The 23,763-nt window shown below is 41.5% G+C and overlaps 2 protein-coding genes across 2 annotated transcripts in view; one reads left to right on the forward strand and one right to left on the reverse strand.

The window, feature by feature from the left end:
- Window positions 1-8,347, forward strand: part of uvssa (UV-stimulated scaffold protein A) — a 46,168-nt gene extending 37,821 nt beyond the window's left edge. Inside the window, exons 13-16 of the mRNA XM_083786240.1 lie at window positions 450-636; window positions 860-962; window positions 7,464-7,659; window positions 8,137-8,347. Of these exons, the coding sequence (XP_083642366.1) occupies window positions 450-636; window positions 860-962; window positions 7,464-7,659; window positions 8,137-8,230 (580 nt within the window). The 3' untranslated portion in view covers window positions 8,231-8,347. The remainder of the gene's footprint in view (window positions 1-449; window positions 637-859; window positions 963-7,463; window positions 7,660-8,136) is intronic.
- Window positions 8,348-14,286: 5,939 nt separating this feature from the next.
- Window positions 14,287-23,006, reverse strand: nkx1.2lb (NK1 transcription factor related 2-like,b; the record flags this gene model as incomplete). Its single annotated transcript, XM_083786241.1, has 3 exons — window positions 14,287-15,005; window positions 21,407-21,593; window positions 22,791-23,006. 3 exons carry the CDS (start codon window positions 23,004-23,006, stop codon window positions 14,287-14,289), a joined length of 1,122 nt encoding a protein of 373 aa, XP_083642367.1.
- Between the last annotated feature and the right edge of the window lie 757 nt (window positions 23,007-23,763).

A 23,763-nucleotide genomic window follows, 5' to 3' on the forward strand; every position in this document is an offset into this window, starting at 1 on the left:
TTTCTTTTTTCTTTTAGGTTTTATGACCTCAATTACACCCAAAAAACCTGAACTTTGAACATTCAGTGGATTTTCTGTGGTCTGAAGTTTTCTTTGGGGTTTGGAAGCCTTTTGAGCTACAATGAAAACAGGCAAAACAGTGAAAACAGTGACATCTGCTGGCAAATCCCATTGACATATATGGGATTTGCAGGATCTTACATCACAATCTGCCGGCAAATCAGAGCACCTGTTTGAGCCAGAAAACCCCAGATCACAGAAAATCTACTGAATGTTAAAAGTTCATGTTTTTTGGGTGCAATTGAGATTAGAAAACATAAAAGAAATAAGAACAATTCCAAAACCTTTTTTTTTATGTCACAATCCCCTTAAAACACCAAAATGGGTTCCTGCCCAGATTGGGTTAAAGACAACAGTTAGACAACATGATTGTGCTGATGCAATTCCAGGTCAGCAGCTCAGCATCAGTTCTGGGTGCCGTGTGAGGAGGAGGGCCAGGAGGTGGTGAACGAGGAGCTGGAGGCCGAGAGCAGGAGCAGGTTCATCTCCTTCCCCGGGAGGTTCACCCCCGTCGGACACTACTGCCACGCACCCCTGCCCAACGGCACGCTGTGTCAGAGGCAGGACCGCCTGAAGGTACCGGGGCACACGCACACACACACACACACGCACACACACACACACACACACACACACACACAGTTCCCAAACTTTTTAGCTCGAGACCTCAGGGTTTCCTGCCAGGACTGACATTTGATTCGGCTTCACTTCCTTCCACTGAATTTTGAATTGGGATTGATTGGCGGTCTGTCTGTCTGTCTGTCTGTCTGTCTGTCTGTCTGTCTGTCTGTCCAACCAGTGTCCTTTTCATGGGGTGATCATCCCTCGTGACGCCCAGGGTCGACCAATCAGAGCGGAGGACAGAGTACGGGAGGAGAGAAGGAAGAGAGAGGAGCAGCCTGGTAAGAAACCCACACACGCACACACATAATGTGTGCTCGCACGCAGGTTCAGTTTTCCATTTCCTGAAAAGGAACCTTTATTCATGATGTTTATGTACATCTATCTATCTATCTTCTATCTATCTATAAATGCACCAAGTCTCTGTCTGTACGTACGTGTGTGTGTAATCGACGTAACTCGAGAGCCGTTTGCCCCACCGACTTCAAATTCGACACACCACCTCAGGGAGTGCAGTGCCCGGTGTCGAGTCCGTCGGATAGCCGGTTGTCCAGAACCAGCACAAAAGCCTCTGCCCATGCAGGCTCTGGACACCCCTATATCTCCAGATATGGAGTTGACCTGTTCTGACATCATTCTGACATCTGCATAGACTCCATATTTGGGCATGCATGACAAAGAACTCCATATATGCGTATAAAAGGGACACAGACATAGTAACTGGGTGGGGCATCCATTTCCAACTTGCATCGTTCCAAGTAGGCCTGGCACCGCTCAAGTACAATTTAGGCATTTAGCAGACACTCTTAATCCAGAGGTATTTACAGTAAAGCATGAACAAATGCAAGAACAATATCTAAGCGTGCCGCCATGAGGCGAGATTACATTTTGACTGTGGTTCTCACTGTGGAGCTGGACCTGAACCTGGAGGCCGCCATTGTAACGATCGCCTTACCAGAAACGTTAACATGGCGGGAGCGATGCGAGACAAAAACACAAATTGCATCCGAACCTCGGATGGATCAGAAAAAGCATGGACACGCACGTATGAGGCATTGTGGCCCGGACGGTTAGCCCAACTGTCTGGGCACCTCGGCTGCCAAGCCAGCCGGACGGCATGCCGCGGGTTCGACTCCCGAGCCGAGCCTGACGGCCTTCGCAGCGTGTCACTCCCCATCTCTCTCTCTCCCCCTTTGTACTGTTCACTATCAATAAAGGCATAAAAGCCCCAAAACAAATCTAAAAAAAGATTCCAGACTAACTTTTTCTCAGGTAGCACTGGTGCCACCTACCTTTTACCACCAACTGGTGCCACCTACCTTTTACCACCAACTGGTGCCACCTACCTTTTACCACCAACTGGTGCCACCTACCTTTTACCACCAACTGGTGCCACCTACCTTTTACCACCAACTGGTGCCACCTACCTTTTACCACCAACTGGTGCCACCTACCTTTTCAGTTGGTAGCGCCACCACAAATTAGGTAGCAGCACCATTCTTTTCTATTCATACATGACCTTATCATGCCCCCATGGTTTCCACCATTAAAGGTTTGAAATTAATCATAAAAACCCCTACAAAGGTCACTGTGTAACAAAACAGCAACCTACCTGGTTATACTTCAAAATAGTCCGTTCTGCACCCATCTGGTAATAGTCTGTTCTGCACCCATCTGGACAACAATCATATTTCTGTTTGTGTGAGTGCGTGTGTGCGTGTGTGTGTGTGTGTGTGTGTGTGTGTGTGCGCGCGCATTGTGCGTGTGTGTGCAGCTCGCACGTGCGAATCTCTTCAGAAGAGATTCAGCAATCTGCAGGATGTCCACTGGCTGCCTGCAGTGTCTTGTTAACGTGTGTGTGTGTGTGTGTGTGTGTGTGTGTGTGTGTGTGTGTGTGTGTGTGTGTGTGTGTGTGTGTGTGTGTGTCTGTGTGTGTGTGTGTGTGTGTGTGTGTGTGTGTGTGTGTGTGTGTGCGCACGCGCGTGCGCGTGCGTGCGGCCATGGCGAGCTGTCCAGTGAATTGTGAAATAGCATCTTTTGTTACTAACTACACTATCGATCCAGCAGTCCATCTATCACACCTACACACACACCCATCCACATTTACTGTCCACAATAGCACCTCTGTGTGTGTGTGTGTGTGTGTGTGTGTGTGTGTGTGTGTGTTTTGGAGAATCAATGTCACGGTGAGAGGGAGAGATGGACTCTGGTTGGTTGATGGACCCTTTAGATTTGAGACACATTCTCTGTTTCAGTATTTATATTCACTGTCTCATAGAGATTTATACTTGCTTGCACACCGGTTTCACACACCAAAAAATAGCACCTATTATGACATGCCCCCCAAAAAGGGACAGTAAGTGCTGGGAGCTGATGGTAGGTGTTGTGCTCCACCTCAGCATTCCATCTCCCATTGGTCTAGCGCTAGACTCTAGCGCATTGAAACGGGGAAAACACCCTAGCTGATACCGACAATAAGCCTCTCTGACTTAGGCTACTTACTTACTTAGTACCTCCTAGCGAGTATCGGAAAAGCTGCCGTTAATGGCGCATAAAATGCTGGTATATGCCAGTCTATGCCATTCCGATATCACGTAATTTATCACGTGAGGATATTTCATTTACAGTCATATTTTAATTGCTTCAGTTGATGTGGCACGACTGTTTTCAAGGTCCATTATTTTGGAAAAAGGGTAAAAGAAAAACACTGGAATATGCGGAAAAAACACGGCAGTCAACAAGGACCTTCTGTAGGCCTACACATTAGCAATTATTAACCCATTCTGAACGGGAACCCATTTTGGTGTTAGCATCATGTTATGCTTTAGCTATTGAAAAATAGCAGATCTACAAGCTCATAGCGCGCCACCGAGTGGCGCGCTACGAGCTTGTAGGTCTGCTATTTTTGAAAAATCAACCTGATCTCAGGTCAGAATGGGTTAATCAGACCAGTGTGTGTCCAGTGGAAACCTCGTATGAATCTGATCTCAGGTCAGAATGGGTTAATGCAATTTCCAGGACCCCCAAACACTCAGAGTCCAGGACCCCCATGCCATACACTCAGAGTTGCAGACCTATACGAGTCCATTTGGAACCCCATCAAGGAACCCAGGTGGTCCCTGGACCCCGCTTTGAGAACCCACTGTCCAACATTTGTTTAACCCATTCTGACCTGAGATCAGATTCACACGAGGTTTCCACTGGACACACACTGGTCTGATTAAATGCGGAAACGGAAATAACTCAAGTTCTGACCACTCACACCATCCAAACTTTCTTCGGCTATAGTCAGAACATCTCGGAGGTGCAAGAACAGTCGAACAATGTTCTGACAGGCACTGCCCGAGAACGAGTTCTGAATGACGTGTGTGTGTGTGTGTGTGTGTGTGTGTGTGTGTGTGTGTGTGTGTGTGTGTGTGTGTGTGTGTGTGCGTGTGCGTGTGCGCGTGATGTGGTGTGTGTGGCTCCAGCTGGAACAGCTCAGAGGTGTTGACAGAATGAAGAGCGCTGCTGTAGCACTGATTAACTTCATAAGACTCGCTCTGTCTGTCTGTCTGTCTGTCTGTCTGTCTGTCTGTCTGTCTGTCTGTCTGTCTGTCTGTCTGTCTGTCTGTCTGTCTGTCTGTCTGTCTGTCTGTCTGTCTGTCTGTCTGTCTGTCTGTCTGTCTGTCTGTCTGTCTGTCTGTCTGTCTGTCTGTGTCTCTGTCTGTGTCTCTGTCTCTGTCTCTGTCTCTGTCTCTGTCTCTGTCTCTGTCTCTGTCTCTGTCTCTCTCTCTCTCTCTCTCTCTCTCTCTCTCTTTCTGGCTTTGAGAATGAGAGCAGACAAATGAGACGACTTAAGCCACTCTAAGATTACAGAGGCCACATAATGGAGGACACATGCACACGCATACACTGTGCGTGTGTGCGTGAGTTGAGCGGCACCTCTTTAGTTAGTAATGATTGTCCTAAACAGAACAGCTGCTTGACTGCTGTGTGTGTGCGACGCGTGTGTGTGTGTGTGTGTGTGCGTGCGTGCGCGTGTGCGTGCACCTCTTTAGTCCGTAATGATTGTCCTAAACACAACAGCTGCTTAACCGCTGCGTGTGTGTGTGTGTGTGTGTGTGTGTGTGTGTGTGTGTGTGTGTGTGTGTGTGTGTGTGTGTGTGTGTGTGTGTGTGTGTGTGTGTGTGTGTGTGTGTGTGTGTGTGTGTGTGTGTGTGTGTGTGTGTGTGTGTGTGTGTGTGTGTGTGTGTGTGTGTGCGCGCGAGATGAAGACAATTGAAGGTCCAGGGACACACAGAGTCAAAATAGCTGATTAATAACCTCTCTGACACACACACGCACAGCACAGAGCCTGCAAATCTGTCATCATGTTATTGACCCTGAGCCATTGTTTAGACAGTAGTGGAAGAGAGCCAGCAGACAACTGGCCTTTTCATTTACATCCTAATTACATCCTAATTGCTCTGCATTACAAGCACTTTATCTGTAATTAAATGCAATACAGCGTCATTACCGGGAATTGTCTTTTCATTTAGGTCGTAATTACTCTGCATTACCTAATCCTATGCTTTATTACCATGGCTTATGGTATGACATCTTTCTGTTAGCGTCAAAATATTAACGTGCATGTTTCTGTGTGTGTGTGTGTGTGTGTGTGTGTGTGTGTGTGTGTGTGTGTGTGTGTGTGTGTGTGTGTGTGTGTGTGTGTGTGTGTGTGTGTGTGTGTGTGTGTGTGTGTGTGTGTGTGTGTGTGTGTGTGTGTGTGTGTGTGTGTGTGTGTGTGTCACCGTTGGACCAAACCAACCGCCACTAAACTGTGCAAAGACACTCCCTAGATGACAGAGCAGAACCAGTTGCCCACATATCTCACATCGTCTGTTATAGCGCCACCAGCAGGCCAATATTTGCAAAACATTACTCCTTATAGCGCCACCAGCAGGCCAATATTTGCAAAACATTACTCCTACAGATTTTGTACAAACATCACGCAAATCGGTACACATGATCTCTATAGTTATGTGATCAAGACGGATCTGTGGGATTTTTCATATTCCATATTCCACTAGCCAAGATTGGCTTCAAAAGTTTGCAGTAGTGGTCTGTTTTGAACAAAATGCCAAGTAAGAAATCCCATTTCAATCATCATCATCATCTTTATTTATACTCGGAATACAGTTGAGGGCAAGCCCTCATTTCCAATGTAGCCGAGGTTTACAATACACAAAATACAGTAAAAGAAAACAATACATAAACATTATAAATCAGGATAAATTACAAAGGAACTTTATCCAGAACAACCATCAGTAAAATAGATAAATTGAAGCAGGAGCAATCATGGTGAAAAATGTTCTAGAGCATTCCTTTGAACTGACCGAAGGATGGCAGGGAGCTCAGTTTTAAAGAGTTTTGGAGTTCATTCCACGAAGTTGGGCCATTTACAGAAAAAGCTGTCTTCAGCCTCATGGTGGTGCTATAATGGGCAGATTAGTGTTTTTACCTGTAACTGGACGGATTGGTGTGAAACTTTGCACTACTGTACACTCCCTAGAGGCCAAAGAAAAACCTCTGCCCTGCATTTTTCACATATTCCTTTTATAACGCCACCAGGAGGCCGATCTTAAAAAAAAAAAAAAAATCTGTATTCCTCCTACAGAACATCACGCAAATTGTAACACATTATTTCTATAGTCATGTGATCAAGACGGATCTGTCTGATTGTTTATATTCCCTCCTCCAAGAATTGCCATCTTGAACATAATTGCTCAAATCAGGAAGGCGGCGATAGCCTTGGAACTTTGAACATTCCCGTGACTAGGCAGAGGAAGAAATGCACACCCTTTTCACATTAGCCTATACACAGGTCTAATGTTTGTCTTTAGTTCAATGTTTGTTTTGTAAACGCCATTGACAATGACTGGAAAATCATAATGTAACTCATTACGTCATATTGTCTCTTTATTGTTAATGGCGTTTAATGTTTGTGTTGGCACCGTTTGTTTTACATCACCATTACATCACCTAATCAACATGATTTAGACTTTAATATATTAGCGCCCCTCACTTCACACGGTTGTGATTTTTGATATTACTTCCACATATTTCGTCAAAACATCATGCAAATCGGTACACATTATCACTATAGTCATGTGATCAAGACAGTTTTTTTTTCGATTTTTCTTATTCCATCCTGATTGGCTAAGATTGGCATCTAAAGTTTGAATGTCTGTGCAATAACTTCATCAACATTAATCTTCAAATTCTACAGATTCCACTCACCTCTATAATGACTGAATTCTGAACATTGCTGGCCCACATTAACCTACCTGACCTGGCGGAGACATGTGATTTTAAGTACTTGTGGTCAATATTCCAGAGGAAAAGAAAGAGCTGCAGGTAGCAGAGACTAAATTGTTGAGGTTCTCTCTGGAAGTAACAAGGATGGATAGGATCAGGAACGAGTCAGAACTACAGCGCATGTTATGTATGTTAAATGATAAATGATAAATCCGGAGACACTGAGATGGTTTGGACGTAGAGAAAGTCCAAAGAGGAGATTTATGGATCATATGGACATAAAGTTAGTTGGTGTGAAAGAAGATGCGGCAAAGGACGGGGTGAGATGGAGGCAGATCATGATTGGCTGTGGCGACGCCTGAAGGGAACAGCCCAAAGGAAAAGATCCTTGCTTGGCATTCCTCAAGCTAGGCTGTTCTCTACCGCAACTCAGCAGTGCTTTGTTTCACGTGTCTCTTTCAGATTGGCCGACCCTGAGCTGATGTTTCACGTGTCTCTTTCAGATTGGCGCGACCCTGAGCTGATGCGAGACATTGAGGCGGCGACCGGGGAGGACCTGGGCTCCGATAGGGTCTTTGGCCGAGGGAAGGGGCGGGGCAAAGGCAAAGGAAAGAAGAAGAAGAAGTACCCGAACCTCAGTGATCTAAAACAGAGTGCCAACACCAGTCGCTCACGCCTGGAGAAAAAAGTTTTTAACAAGTATGTTACTTTTTAGACAGAAGCTTTTTAGAAGTATGTTACATTGCAGACTTTCTCCTTTGCGGGTATATAGTATGTAGTGTAATGTGTGTGTTGTGTATAGTTGTCTGGAAGGTTTAACACAGAGATCCACAAATGATGCATTTTTTGTAGGGTTGCACCGATATGGAAATTCTTGGCCGATAGCGATTCGTTTTTGTTGTTTTTATTTCCCCCTTTTGTGCCAGGGAAACAAATGACATCTTCAATACAACAACTGTTCCAAATCTACATTTTGGTAGGCTACAGATAACCAACACACCAACATAGCCAATGCTAAATGTAGGCTTATCAACAACAGATAAATATCGGCTACTGCCATCGGTTAATGTCAATTAGCATCCCTAATTTTGTGTCTTCCCGGGAGCCAAACAAAATGTTGTGAATTAACCACTTAAGCCCTATTTCAAAAGTGCTCTCGCTCTCTCTCTATCTCAGGAGCTCCATGAGGAGGGTCACAGCAGTAATGACCCAAATTGACAGCAGGAAGCATGACAAGTTTTCCAACCAGTTCAACTATGCTCTCAAGTGACACACCGTCCCTTCACGTCAGTGACACACCGTCCCTTCACGTCAGTGACACACCATCCCTTCACGTCAGTGACACACCATCCCTTCACGTCAGTGACACACCGTCCCTTCACGTCAGTGACACACCATCCCTTCACGTCAGTGACACACCATCCCTTCACGTCAGTGACACACCGTCCCTTCACGTCAGTGACACACCATCCCTTCACGTCAGTGACACACCGTCCCTTCACGTCAGTGACACACCGTCCCTTCACGTCAGTGACACACCGTCCCTTCACGTCAGTGACACACCATCCCTTCACGTCAGTCACAACCAAGATCAGTGCTTTTCAAACTTTTTCATGCCACGGACCCCACAGTGGACACCTCATCTGAAAAGAGTTTGTTCCAGGGAGCCCCATACAGTACAAGCACCATTGTGGCGTTTCAAAATATGTGTTGTTTCAAAAAGTATTCACATTTTCCAACATTTTTGTCATTTAAAAAGAATATATATATATATAGCAGATCATGGAGCTTGTAAATCAGCTATTTTCAAATATCGATGAATTTAGGGTTAAAGTGGTTTAACTGATTCTCACGGTATATTAGAAATTGTAGCTGGGAACCCCCTCAAAATGCTGTTCCGTGCCAACTTGTGGCCACAGCAGCAAGACTCTTCATGCATGTGTATGTTGTCGCTTTAATGTGGAAGTATGTACTTATATCCAAGACTTGCTTTTCAGGAAATGGAGAAAAGAAATAACCTTTAATACCCTTAATACTTTTCATTGGTTCAATATTTATGAAAACACACTAAACCACTTGGTTTATTGTGGGAGTGTCATTATAGGTGAAATTGTTCCAAAATGTTTGAAATCCTTCAAAAATAGTGAAAATAGCACATCTACATTACAATCTCAACAACATGAGATTGTAGTTTTGTGTGGGTGCCTTTATCGAGGCAGACTGTTGCCTCCCACAATTTTCAAATGCTTCCGTCATACAGCTCTGAAAATGATCAAGCCATATAGAGGATTTGACATCCTCCTTCCCACTTCCGTGTCATCTTTAGTGTATCCGAATATAAATCAAAATCATCTTAGCATAATATAGATTGCTGCTTAGCGGACATGGACATTATTTTATTTTAAGATATATTTTCGATATTTTCTGAGATTGTGGAATAGTTGTCTGGCTACGCGTGTGAATCTTCACTTGATTTAGTCAATATCCTTTTATTGTTAAGATTTGAGATTGTGGATGTTTTGTCCTGTTTTGTCATTCTCCCTTTGTGGAGAATGAGATAAGTGTATTTATATTTGAGCAGTGTTTTGACTAAAATTGTGTTTGATGATAAATTAATTGTGAATTCCTAAGGCTGTTTTGTTCTTTAGTTTTTTTTCTTTCTCTTTTTCTTGATTTTAGCAGTTTAATGTGACAGAATTTAAAGTAAACCAGTGGAGTAACTAAAAAAAAATTCCATGCCGTGGAATATTTTCTTTTCTGGTCAAAAGGTGTATTTTACACAGAATGTGGGAGGCTGAGAGTGTTTCCACCACAGAGAGTAGATGTTCAACAGTCTTTGTTTTGGTGAGTATTGCAACATTTACATTACATTATAATCAGTGTCCTGCTGCCATCTCCTACAAGGTAGATACGCTCTTGAAGATGCAAATCCATCACAGCCATGGCTCCAAAACTATGGAATGCACTTCCCATCACAGTCAGAACTGCAGCCTCACTCCCAATCTTCCGCCAGTAGTCTGAAAACCCACCTCTTCAGACTCCACCATGGCACTTGCCCTAGCCTAGCTCCTTAGATAGCATTTTATGTCGACTTAGATAGTATTTTGGACAGACTTATAGCTCGTTATGTAGACAGCTCTAGAATTGCATTTCATGTAGTCATAGCACTTTATAGTACACATATTGTATAATATAGTATAGTATGTATAGTTGACATAGTTACTCCACTATTACGTTCTTAGTTTATACACGATTCATGATAACTACTTTTTATTATGTGATGTATGACATGCTTTTGTTTTTGCTTAAATGTAAGTCGCTCTGGATCAAGAGTGTCTGCTAAATGCCTAAATTGTAAATTGTAATTTAAAACATTTTAGTAGAATTTGATAACAATATCAGAAACTAAATCCATATAGTCTGCTGGGTCCCGCCGTAACTACGATACATCCTACATACCGGTATCCTATATACAAATAGCCTATATAGTATAATAGTGGAAACCTCTGTCCTCAAACCCTGTCCTCAAAACCCTGTCTGTTCTGCCCGCTTCTCCTCAGTGGCTGGAGCAATTTATCTGAACAGGCATCGAACAGGCATCGACCATTAGCATACACCAAATAATGACGCGCGTAATAATTTGACTTTCTCAAAAAGTAAGTTGTTTGTGTGCTTTTCAGCTTTTATGTGTTTTTATTAGGGCTGTCAATCGATTAAAATATTTAATCTGATTAATCGCATGATTGTCCATAGTTAACTGTGATTAATCGCAAATTAATCGCATATTTTTTTATCCGTTCTAAATATACCTTAAATCAGTGGTTTTCAAGATTTTTCATATCAAGGTCCATTATTTATTCTGCATTTGAGCCACGGACCACCATTTGATGACATTTAGCCTTCCAGACCCAAACTAAAGAACAGTATTGATGTTGGCCAATGGTACCATTACGAGAGATAACAGGCCATGTTGATCAAAATAACATGTTTTCTAAGTTTTCTAATTGTGTAGACTTAAATTAACTTAAGTAATGCAGCTGTTTAACAATTATTCAACTCTTCAGTGTAAAATTGCCATGTGTCTCTCAACCATTCTGTCAAACTTTACAGTGCGTTAATTGTGCGTTAAAAAAAATAGTGCCGTTAAAAGGATTGTGAGTTAACTAGTTAATAGTGCGTTAACTTTGACAGCCCTAGTTTTTATATCCCAGAGTTTGGACTATGGGACCTATTGTTTCCATGGTTACAGCCCCACAAGCTATGGGATATCAAACTGCGCATGCGTAGAGTTATACTATTGCCGTCGCAGAGTGCAGACCTGGCTGACAGGTTAGCGGCAAGTGTGTGTGTGTTAGTGTGTGTGTGTGTGTGTGTGTGTGTGTGTGTGTGTGTGTGTGTGTGTGTGTGTGTGTGTGTGTGTGTGTGTGTGTGCGTGCTTTCCCTGTGTGTGTGCTTTCCCTGTGTTAAAATAGGTCTCCCAAACTTTCACTGGGCTACTGTGATAAACCAAAGTCTATGAATACTTTCGACTGCACACACTATAATAATAACACTAATGCTGGAGGTTCAAACCCAACGTTAGACACAATGTCACGGAGTAAACGAGCTGATGAAATGAGATAACCTGGCCTGGCTTAACTCATAGACCAGTAATTCTACACAGAGCTAATGTGACACCAACTCATAACCCCTGTCTCATCAAAGTCTCAACGAGATGAGATGCAGTCACATTACTCATTCCATATCTCCATAATTAGGCAACTATAAAGTACAATATACTTTGTTTCGTCAACACACAATTTGACGCCTACATTGTGGGTGGTTGGTAATGTAATCCTATTGAAAATATTGCAATGGGTCCTTTGGGCCAAAAAGGTTTGAGACTGTTGCTGTACAGCACATAACACGAAGTCTGTTAATACTTGGACTAGTAATAAGGATTTTAAGGATCAGATGCTAATTCAGTCAAATTACAACCAATCAATTCCACCAAAACTAACATTTAAACTAACATCTTTCAGCTACTGTTTTAATAATAATACATGCAATTTATACATCGCTTTTCTATGTATTCAAAGTCGTTTTGTAGGACAATTACAACAACTTTATTAGGAAATACTAGTCAACAAAAGGGATCTGGGATTTATGTTGCGAATTTGAGTCTGAAAAGGTGGGTTTTGAGTGTGGTTATTATCATTATTATTTCATATTCTTGTTTGATATGTTAAACTCTAGATGGTGATTCTAAATGTTTTTTAATTTCAAGGTTTTGAAAATGCATGATTTTCCGCAAACATGTTTAACATGGAGTCCTTCAGAATCCGGTCAACTGAGTACAGCACCCTTGACAATCCGCTCAACTAAATATAGGATTTAAGTGGTTTAAAGCCTCTCTAGTTTGAACAATGTCACGGGGGAAAATATAAGCCATTAGTTGGATTGAAAAAGCAACAAAAACACATCCTGTCAAGAGAAAGACAGTCAGACAAAGCAAAGGGTTTTAAATGACGGTATGGTGTAACAAGTTGATGTTTTCAATTATCCGGGCAGGGACAACAATCGATAAACTGAGCTCTCTTTTGCCGATTGTCTTCATCAATAAATCTGAAATCAATCAAATCCCATCTGGAAGGTTTCCAGCTGATAAGAATTGACCCACCGCCAGAAATACAGGTTTGCGGCAGATAATGGATAATAGCCTATATACAATGAAATGGAATTTAAATGTACAAAGCACAACAAGGCTCTAGCTGTGCTGAGGGAATTGTTGACATCAATATCAGATATTTTAGGACAAAATCAGGTCAGCCACTAACCACTTAAGCCCTATTTCCAGAATAGTGAGAATAGAAGCTCTACACGCTCATAATGTGTTGCTTGTTGTTGATGAGGTTGTTGATCTACTAATTGGACATTTGGGGAGACTCAAAATAGGGTAGCCAGGTTTAAAGTGGTCAATAGGTCCTGTAGGCTAAAACAAATCACGCATCCTAGTAATCTAGGGTTATGTCTACATAAAATAGTCTAATTATATTGTGAAAGTTTATCTCTACGTCTCTGCCTTCCGGCCTGGCGGAGATAATAACCTACAGTATAATGATGAATATTATGTATTGCTCACTGTGTGCTAACCTTGGGACAGAATCTAGTATAAATGTCACTATAGCAACAAAACATTTCTATAAAGATCTGAGAATGCTGCAAAAGTATTTGAATGAACAAATGAACAGCCCATGAATATTCAGTTCCCAAACGTTGTTTTAATCGGAAAACAATAAAATTATAATTCCGATTGATAAAAAAAGACTTTTCAATATTCTAATTAAGATAATAAGTCTGCACTATGATAGTCTTTTGTGTTTCTTACTATTTTACTATCGTCTTATTGAAATATCAAAAGAGGTGTATGATCAGGACTCAATACATTAAATAACTTTATGGCAACAAATTCAATAAATAATGAGAGAGAAATAAAAAACATTTACAGTTGCAGTTCCACAGTTCTTACAATAGTTCAAGCCATTCCAGAAGTTGTAAATGAACGATCGGTTTCTATACAGACTTTAAAAGAAATCAACTTACAGGGTCTCTTTATTTCATTTCAAACTGCATTCAGAATTCAAAGCTAGAACATAGATTTATGCCAGCATTTCTATATACATTTGACCACCGAGTTTGGCAAATATTCACATTCTATCAAAATAAGTTGAAATCACTGCAATGTTTATATGCAACAAAGCATATAAAACAAAAGAAACTGCACCTTTTTTACCTCAAGACTCCAGAGTTTGTCCAGTTTATGAGAAGAGAGGTACTTAAAGCAACACTGCTGACAGTAAGCTGGTTGGTTGCTCAACTGAACTGAAATACAGGTCAATATAAAATCAACTGAACTGAGGCCTTTGAAACTATGAATGAGTCCAACTTTTTTGTTATTTGTATTTGACTGTATCTACGTGCACGCACGCACATACTTCGCCTGTCATGTTCTTGCCAGTACAGTATGTGCTGGTGTGAGTCCACTCCTATACATAAATGTGGCATCATGGGTCGATGATGTTTTGCTACAGTATATATATTGTTTGTGTGTGTGTGTGTGTGTGTGTGTGTGTGTGTGTGTGTGTGTGTGGGGAGTGGGGGTGGGGGGTATGTGTGCACTCGCATGGCTGTTGGCTGTGTGTCCAGTCTTACATGAGTAGCATGTGGTATCATGGGTAGACATTTCAGTGTACGGTATAGTGTTTTCATCATAACGTATAAAAAGCGGGGCCTTCTGCACACGTGAGTCAGTCCTCGGTACAAAAGCAGGAGTGTCCAGCCCACACACTACAGGTGTGTGGTGTAGAACGTCGGGGCGCCGTAGGTTTGAGAGCCCAGCATGAAGGGCGAGAGCACGGCGGCGTGGCCGGGCGTCAGGAACGGCAGCTGGACCAGACCTCCCGAGGGATGGTGGTGGCTCGCGTAGCCCGTGTGCATCAAGTGTCCGCCCATGGGGGGCGAGGGACTCAGCGGGCTCAAGCCGCCGAGGCCTCCTCCCCCCCCGCCCCCCGTGGGGGCGCTGGTGTCGGCGCCCGGGTTCTGCTTCTTCCACTTGGTCCGGCGGTTCTGGAACCAGATCTTGACCTGGGTCTCGGTGAGCGACAGCGACAGGGCCAGGTTGAGGCGCTCGCACACGGACAGGTAGCGCGTGGACTTGAACTTGTTCTCTAGCGCCACCAGCTGCTCGTAGGTGAAGGCGGTCCGGGCCCGCCGCGGCTTCCCCGACTTGGAGTCCGAGCCGGAGCGCTTCCGCTTGGGCTTGTTGCCGCCGCCCGACTGGCTGCCTCCGGACTGGAGGCTGGACCCCCCCCCTCCTCCGGAGGGGCTCTTGCTGTCCCTGTCGGGGTCCTCGTGGTGGCTCATGCTGCCGTCTCCGTCTCCGCTGCCGACCAGAGCCGAGCTGCTCTCCTCGCTGCTGTACGGCTCGTCCACGGCCTCTGAGTCTGGAGTCAACGGCGCACGGTGGAATCCACCGTCCTCAGAGCCCCTGTACATGTAGCCCTCCTCTAGGGAAACACACACACACACACACACACGTGAATATCATCAATTCATATCACACACTATACCTGTAACTTTCATTAGCCAGCAAAAAATGTTTTGTTTTATTATTATTATTAATTATTTTTTAACCCATTCTGACCTGAGATCAGATTCTAAAAATGTCTATTACATCCTGACAGTTTCATTATTAACCCATTCTGACCTGAGATCAGATTCTAAAAGTGTCTTCGATTTTTCAAAAATAGCAGACCTACAAGCTCGTATCGCGCCACTCGGTGGCGCGATATGAGCTTGTAGATCTGCTATTTTTCAATAGCTAAAGCATAACATGATGCCAACACCAAAATGGGTGCCCGGTCAGAATGGGTTAATTGTTCCAGGGGCATTTGGCCCGCGGGCTGTCAGTTGAATACCCCTGACCGAGCCCCTCTATCTATAGTCTATAGCTCTATACCCTCTATATAGTGAGAAGGACCACTAAACCTCCTCGCCAAAAATAGCCGATCCACAAGCTCACATCGTGCCAACGTTGTGTCGCGTTGTGAGCTTGTAGATCTGCTATTTTTGGTGAATGTTCTACCCAGAATAGGGATGCTGGGGTTCATGGTTATGTCAAGTATAAATTATTTTCAATCCGTCGTAATGGGAAACACTACCGCATTCTCTCAAGTTTTCCTTGAGTAAATGTAAGGTTCTATAAAGTAACTAATGAAAATGTTATTTACAGGGGTGACCTGAGACAAAAACATTTGCGAAGCACATGGATTGGAGACACCATTGTGTCGAAATCTTTATTCCAATATTTTCTGTGCAAGCTAGACAAAAAAAATCAGACTACCAAATGTTATGGATATAAATGGTAGTATCTCATCATCTCACATAAAATGACGGCAGACACACTTTTTTTGTGACGAATTGCTTTGCAAATGTGGAGTCCTCGTGCGCACTAAGCACTAAGCTGTTGTTTTACAGTTGTACCCCACATGCAGAGATGGCATGTGACGCACACACCATGAAATTATATGTGTCCATTCATCCACTTGTGAGAACTTGAAAGAACACTTCACCACTTTTCAACCTATCTTCATATAATAGGTCCTCACTAATAATCATGATAAAATGGCACAATTGTTTTCTACTCAGTCTGTGTCTCATAGGAGAGCTGTGGGCAGTTTAGAAACCGTCCTCCGATTTTCATTATCGTGAGAACGATGGCTTCCATTTTCGCATTGCAACTTCAATTCTATCAGGACATTTTTCTTTGGTTGTGTCTCTACGATTGTTGTGGAAATGCTCGATTAGGTATAATCCTAAAGCAGAACGTTACCCATACTCTGTGGCAGAAACTAAGTACTAGTATACATTATAAACTAAGTACAGTATACATTTACCGGTACTCAAGTTTTGTTCTTGATTACAATTAAACTTTACTTTATTTCCATTGTTTTATACTTTGTACTTCTCCTCAACTTTTTGCTCCATAATAAATATTTGACATCTTTAATTACTACCTTTCAGATTTAGATGATTAATACAAAACTTACATTAAGTGATACATGATGACTACATTTTGTATTGTAGGTCTATACAGTGTAATCCCAGCAGCACATAAGTGATTAGAATCAGCCCATCTTTAGTGGCAGCATTATAGTGATACATTAATGTAGTAATTTCAATCCAATAACGTGATTGTGAAGTGGTACATTCTGCATAATGAGTATGTTTATATTTCATACAGTACTGTATATTTTGAAACCAATAATGCTATTTCTACATTGTGGTTTTGCTACTTTTATTCATTTCAAATAATCAGAGTACTTCTTCCACTCTAATGCAGGGGTTCTGGAGGGTCCCCACAAAACACAAATCTTGTGGCGGTTTCTGCACGGCACCAACTATTTTCACATGCGAGTCCGCGGCCCAAATACATGGACTACAGTAATTTCAGAACTTCTGCTCTCATGTGTGTTAGGTTTGTATGTGCTTCTATTATGCTAAATATGAACCTCTCTCCTTTTGTATATCTCTGTTTAACGGGTGTCCAAATGTCTCTCGAGATCAATCAAGTTTGATCTTGTTATCATCTGTTGATCAGACCAGTGTTTCTCCTACACTGGGGGGACGCCAAAGATCACGGGGAGGGGGAGGTGGGGTGGTGGGGTGGCATGTCTGTTTGGAGGTAGTCCAACCACCTGCCTGGTCTCATCACAGCATAGTGGTGATCAAAGTGGTCAGTACTTGAGTTAAGGTACAGAGATAGACTCACTCTACAGCCAGACCATTGACTCTCACAATTTTCAAATGTCTGTGCAAAGGAAGCGCTGAAAACCATGCGGGAGCCTCGTCCCCACTTCCATTTCTTTGCAGTAACTTGCTTATCAGAAATGGAAATTCAAAATTAATTAAAAGAAAATGGGACGGAAATGACGAACAGACAGCTTCCGGAATGGGCATTCAGGGGGTAAAGTATAACTCTAGCTGGTCAAATATTACTATCTAAGTGAAAGTTGCTCCTTTTTAATTTGTACTCAAGTTATATTAATCAAGTGTACGTGCATTAAAACAAAGTGGGTTTTTTTTTTTTTGGGGGGGGGCATTTGGCCCGTATAGACTGTCAGTTGAATACCCCTGACTGAGACCCTACTTAGATAAAATAGCCGATCCACAAGCTCACTACGTGCCAACATTGTGTTGCGTTGTGAGCTTGTAGATTTGCTATTTTTGGTGGATTTTAGGGATGCTGGGGTTCAAGTGGTTATGTCAATTAAGTATTAAGTTATTTTCAATCTGTCGTAATGGAAACGACTACTGTATCCTCTCAAGTTTTAGCATGCAAAGCATTCAGAGATTGTGAAATTGTTGTAGCATATAGTGGCTATATGCAAGAGTAAAGTATAAATTAATCAAGTACGTGCTTTAAAACAAAATGTTGATATTAAAAATAAATAATTGAATAATTATTTTAGTATTTACTTTAGTGATTTGTCCATCACTGAAATGTAATGATTATTGGCATGTCATCTTTAGGTGACATTCCTGTCATTAGGACACTGAGCGCCACGCCCCCTCATTAGACCCCTGATTCAGCCTTTTCATTTCAAGGACCCCCCCACTTCCATACAAATTCACTCCTCCTACATCCTTAAACAGAAAGTGTTTATTTAACTCTGAGAGTGGTTCCATTTGACAGATTTACAGACGTAAGGGTCCATTTGGACCTCTGCATGGTCCACGGACCCTTGTTACTCGTAAGAAGAAATATTACAAATATTACACTTAGTGTACTTTGTATTTTCTCTATTTGTCAACCTTTTAAAACTGGTTATCATTGTAGGGAAATAGAGTATATAAGGCTACAAAGGCTGGAAATTATTTTAAATTACATAATAAAATGAAGTGTATAAATAAGATTAGAGATGTTTTAGGTAAAGCTTACTAGGCCTAATAAATTAATGTGTAATGTAAATATTTAGATTTTCATGTTGTGCGTATAGGTGATATAAAAAATATCCTCTAAATAAAGGGGGGGAAATTGTTGTAGTTTTAAAAGCAGCAATGACCGTTCAAATAAAATAAAATGCAATGCAATGTCCGAGTACAAAGAGCCTTATGGGGTGGGGCTCCGGCATAATAGGCTATAAGTGGTTAAATCTGAGGTATAGTATAGGCTACAATTTACAAATGTCAATTGGACCTGGCCGTTTACAAAAAAAATCAATTAACAGTGAGGAGTTTTGCTGCACACTGTTGATTTAATAATAAAATTTAATCCAAATTCCGTGAGTGACCGCACATGGCCCTGTCTGTCTGTCTGTCTGTCTGTCTGTCTGTCTGTCTGTGCTCCTATAAACTCGGTGACAATAAATCGGTATTAAATGTAATATTTTAATATAGGCCTATCTCATCTATACGTGACACTGCGGCAGATAACGGTATATTTGCGTTTTAGTTTTGGCGAAGTATAGCCTATATGGCCTGCCCTGACAAGTTTTATTCACATGGGCTAGCGTATATTATTTGCCGCGTTTTGCTTAGGTTTTCAACATTTTAGCCTATACTGACAAGTGACATGACATCATGCTATAGAGCCTACACGTGAAATGGAATTGTTTAATTAAACCACTTTAATGAATGCCGTTGTGCCGTGAAATGACGCGTTGATTGTTTGAAAACAATGGACATTTCTAATCAACTATTCTCAAACTTTTTTCAGTTCAATGACTCCCAGTTGTGATATAAATTAGGCTATTATAGTATAGCCTATACCCCTTTTTTTCTTGGTCCTCGATCTACAGTGTAAAATCTCAGTTATTCTATAAAGATTAGATTGTGTAATTTAATACATACTTTTTGTATCCATGATACACTCAGAATTAAGGATTCACGAGGGTCTGCAAACCATCGTCAAAATATCAAAAAATATGCAAACCCTATAAATACATATTATTTGACTTCTGATGTTCAACTAATCAATTGTTTAATAATGATAATAATAATGTATTATTATTATTAGTAGTAGTAGTAGTAGTAGTAGTATTATTATTATTATTATTATTAATATTAGGCTAGTAATTACCGGCCGTACGGTTTTTTTTGGTAGAGAAAATATAAGAAATCCATTCAATTTCGGATAAGTTTGAACTGCCACTGCAATTTGTTGAACGATTTGACAACTATATCGAATAATGACATTTTCTGTGACATGGAAGGAACTACAAGTCAAATCAAATCGTCCAAAAGTGTCAATATTTAATGCTATCAATGGCCTCATTATCAGCATCTCTATTGACTCCTAACCTGAAAATGATCATTTTACATCCGTTGGTCAACATGTATAGCTATAGCCAAGCCAACTAATAAGCCTAAAAATGCGTGCATGTTAGCAGTATTGGCTAATAGCGGGCAGAATGTTTTATATTCTATTATTTTAGTTTATTTAAGTTTATGGACATTATATATGAAATAGACTGGCCTATATAGTAGCCTATATATTTGTCTTTTTGTTTGCCTTGCGAAGTTGCGAACGGAATGTCCTCTGGATGAGCATAGAGAGAAGGTCTAATTTATGTCCGTCCAAATCCGCCTTAATCCGTGTGTAATCGTGACCCACCTGCTCACTATAACAATATAAGTGGCATAGATAGCCAACATTCCACAACAGGCTTGAACATGCATGCATACATATAGAAATAAATCGTAAGATTAATTTAAATAATACATTATATAATGATTAGTTGTGAAGACATTAAATTTGGTGAGTTAAAACGGCTGTATAATGGGCTGTCATTATCAACATAGCGTCGGTATAATCCGGCAAAAACCTCCTATCTCCATTTTGTAACTTTTCTTGCAATGCACTGAGCTGAGCTTAGGGATCCGATTTTGTGATGCTATTGTCTATCTTTGACTTTGAAAGTTTAAGTGTTTTATTGAACCAATGAAAAGTATTAACAAGAGCCTCTGTGACTAAACAATTGTAAGTCCATTGGAACACGGGTTCTCTTCCCCATTTAATGAAAAGTATAGCATAGGACATACAAGGTTTCCAGCGACGATAGCTGACTGCCCGCTGTAGCAGCTGGCTGGAACAGATATTCACCGTTCAATAATGGAATATCGATCGATCGCTCTCTGTCTGTCTGTCTGTCTGTCTGTCTGTCTGTCTGTCTGTCTGTCTGTCTGTCTGTCTGTCTCACGCACACGCACGCACTCTCGTTTAGGGTTCAATTAAAACTCACATCGAATGGTTTTAATTGTTTTTCTTTAGGAATGAGTTGGATCTTTATCCGGTGGCCTATTAGGTTATAAAGGCCCATTGAATGCATTTACAGTTATGACACCTCGCGATTAATAATTGGGCTCGCTGTGCGGATCGAGTCAAATATGGTGCACAAAATGAAAAATGTTGGCTATATATTGACTACAGCGAAATGGGACAAAGAGAGCATATTAGCGCCATATAGAAAGGCCAAAACATACTTTTATCAACTTTAAAAGGTATAGCACAGACAGACAGAACTGCCGGTAAGTTTGTTATTTCTTTATTCTTCCGAAGAGACGGAGGGAGGATTTAAATGACCCCAGTTTGATATCACTGATAAGCTATTGGACCCTTCTCTGGGATCCCAAACTCTTCATTTGGGTCACATTTGGACCACCTGATGGTCCCCGAACCCCAAGTTGAGAACCCAGAAATTTAGATAATTGATATACAGATTTTAATTTAGAAAAGCGTAGAAAGACTTGCAACACTAAAGTTATATATAGGCTAGACAAATTAAAGTCCATTTGATATCACAGTACATTTCTTTATACTAAATTACGATTACAAAATTAAGAATACATTTATTATTTTAGACACGCGTGACCTTAGTAAAAAAAAACGAATTGATTGTAAACTTACTAATTTTCGTGCACGCGCTGCCGTCCCCGCAGGTGTCCGGCGGCTCGTGCAGGTCCTCCTCGTGCGTGTCCCGGTGCTCCGTGCGTGATCCCGGCGCGTGTGCGTGATGTCTTCGGCTGCTCGTGAACTTGTTGGGATCCAAAATGTCCAGAACCGAGAAGGAGGTTGTTCTGTGTCCACTAGACCCCTGTGTATAATTATAAGTATTATAATTATTAGTAATAGGCGAGTATTAGGCTATACAAAATATAGGCCTACTACATCAAGCAAAATCGGAGTCATTGTTGACAATTTAGCCTATTACTGGAATAACCTCCAATAATTCTGTTGATATCCCATTTGAATGAATCCCATAATATACTGGCGGTGAAAACAAGTCTTTTCAGTGCCTTCTCTTCTCTGGCGTCCTGTATGGACCTACTGTATAATTTACAGAAATAATCATAAGACTACCAATAAATAATATAGCCTGGCTAACATACAGCCATAAACAACTTGAGAGGCACAATCCTCATGAATGCAGCAAGCATTTGAATAATAGTTGGTATAATAGTTTATAAACAGTTTGACACCGAATGAAGCAGCTTTCAATGGATAGTTATTTAATAATGTAAGTTGATTTCTTTTATATTACCGAATCTCACGGAAACAATAGAAATGGGATAATTGTATTGATGTACAATGGTTGTGTTGGAAGGAATCGCATGCAATTTGTATTAAAAAAAATTCACCATGCAGTTTTCCCCCCTTCAAAGTGATCATCATTTTACAAGCTATAGGCCTGCCCTATACTTCTAAGTCGGACTGTACTTTTACATGTTGCAACATTTACTTAAATTAGGCCATATACTTTTATAACATTTTGTTGTGATTCTTTTTCGTATAATGAAAATGTCGTATAATGTTGTGCATTTGAATCATTTTTCATGTTTTACCCTGCCCTATTATTCGATAAGACGAAATTCAACAAATCGAAACATCAATAACACAGCACTAATTCCTCGGTGCTAAATCCCAGAATGTACAAATACACAAGTATTTACCAATAGGCCTAATGTAGCCTAAACGCGTGCATTGTAGATTACAAATGCATTTACAGTATACAAGTTACGAATATATCGATTTATAAGTTATAAAGCCAGTGTATAAAATGTAACCCAAATGGACCCGCAGGTGCAGGCCTATTATAAATCACAAATGTAGCCTATGCAAATACACGTGATGATGTTAGACGAAATATATTGATTTGTAACTCCCAGAGTACAAAGTGTAACCAAATGGGTCCATTTAGTTACACTTTGTTTATAATCTGGGAGTGACGTTCTGTTTTTTTTTTTTTTTTCTGTTTGTATTATTATTATTATTTATTTATTTGGTCCCGTACCTGCTGTGATGGAGCCAGGAGGTCCGCTCGGGTCGGCGGGCTGTCGGTATGGTTGCCGCCGGGCTGAGGCTCTCTGGAGGCGGCCACCGGACAGGAGAAGCCCCGCTGTTTGTCCACAGCTGTGGTCCCGTCCAGCATGTCTCCACTGTCCGGCCCGACCACGATCACCGTGGCCGTAGATTGAGCCACACTGTCACCCTTCAAATCTCGGCTCATAGCGTCAAATTACACCAGACATATGATCTCCCATATATTGAATTGTACTACACAGTTCCAATTAATATACTACTATATCAAATTGATTAAAAAATAATTTATATATATATTTGGTTAGTAGTAGATTAAACGATTTTTACAGTCCCATTTGTTCGTTTGTGTCATTTCAAACTCCAGTGTCACAGCAAAACTCACTAGGAGGATGCTCCATTAGATAATTATGCGTATAAACTTTTGCACTTTTCGCAAAAATCTCGCGTCAGTCCAATTGCTGTTGTTGTTGCTGTTGATGTTTAGTTGTTGTTATTGTTTAGTTGTTGCTTTCTTGTGTAGTTGAGTCGGAGCGTCCCGCCAGGCAGGTCAGGTCAGATCAGATCACGGTGGGGTTTGTGTCCAGACTGTCTAGCGTATAACTTTCTCCTCTTTTTTCCAAGTCTCGTGCCGCTATTTCCTCTCCTCTCCTCTCCTCTCCTCTCGTCTCGTCTCGTCTCGTTGTTTATAGGTTAGCTATTAGTTTTTTGTCCTGTTATGCGTTTATAAAATAATAATAACAACAAGGACCACAGTCGGTGTTTCCATGAACGGGGAAGGTTGTCATCGTCGGACAGCGCGCGCCGTGCCGTGCATGCGGACGGTCAGTGTCCTGTCGACTCTTCTCGTGCAGCGCTGCCTGCTCTGCTCCTCCGGTCAGCCTCTCTCTCTCTCTCTCGCTCTCTCTCTCTGTGTTTATCCCCCTCTATCTCCTCCTCTGTTTTAG

This window comes from Protomyctophum parallelum, assembly GCF_964188405.1.
Source record: "Protomyctophum parallelum genome assembly, chromosome: 16".
Classification (NCBI taxonomy): domain Eukaryota; kingdom Metazoa; phylum Chordata; class Actinopteri; order Myctophiformes; family Myctophidae; genus Protomyctophum; species Protomyctophum parallelum.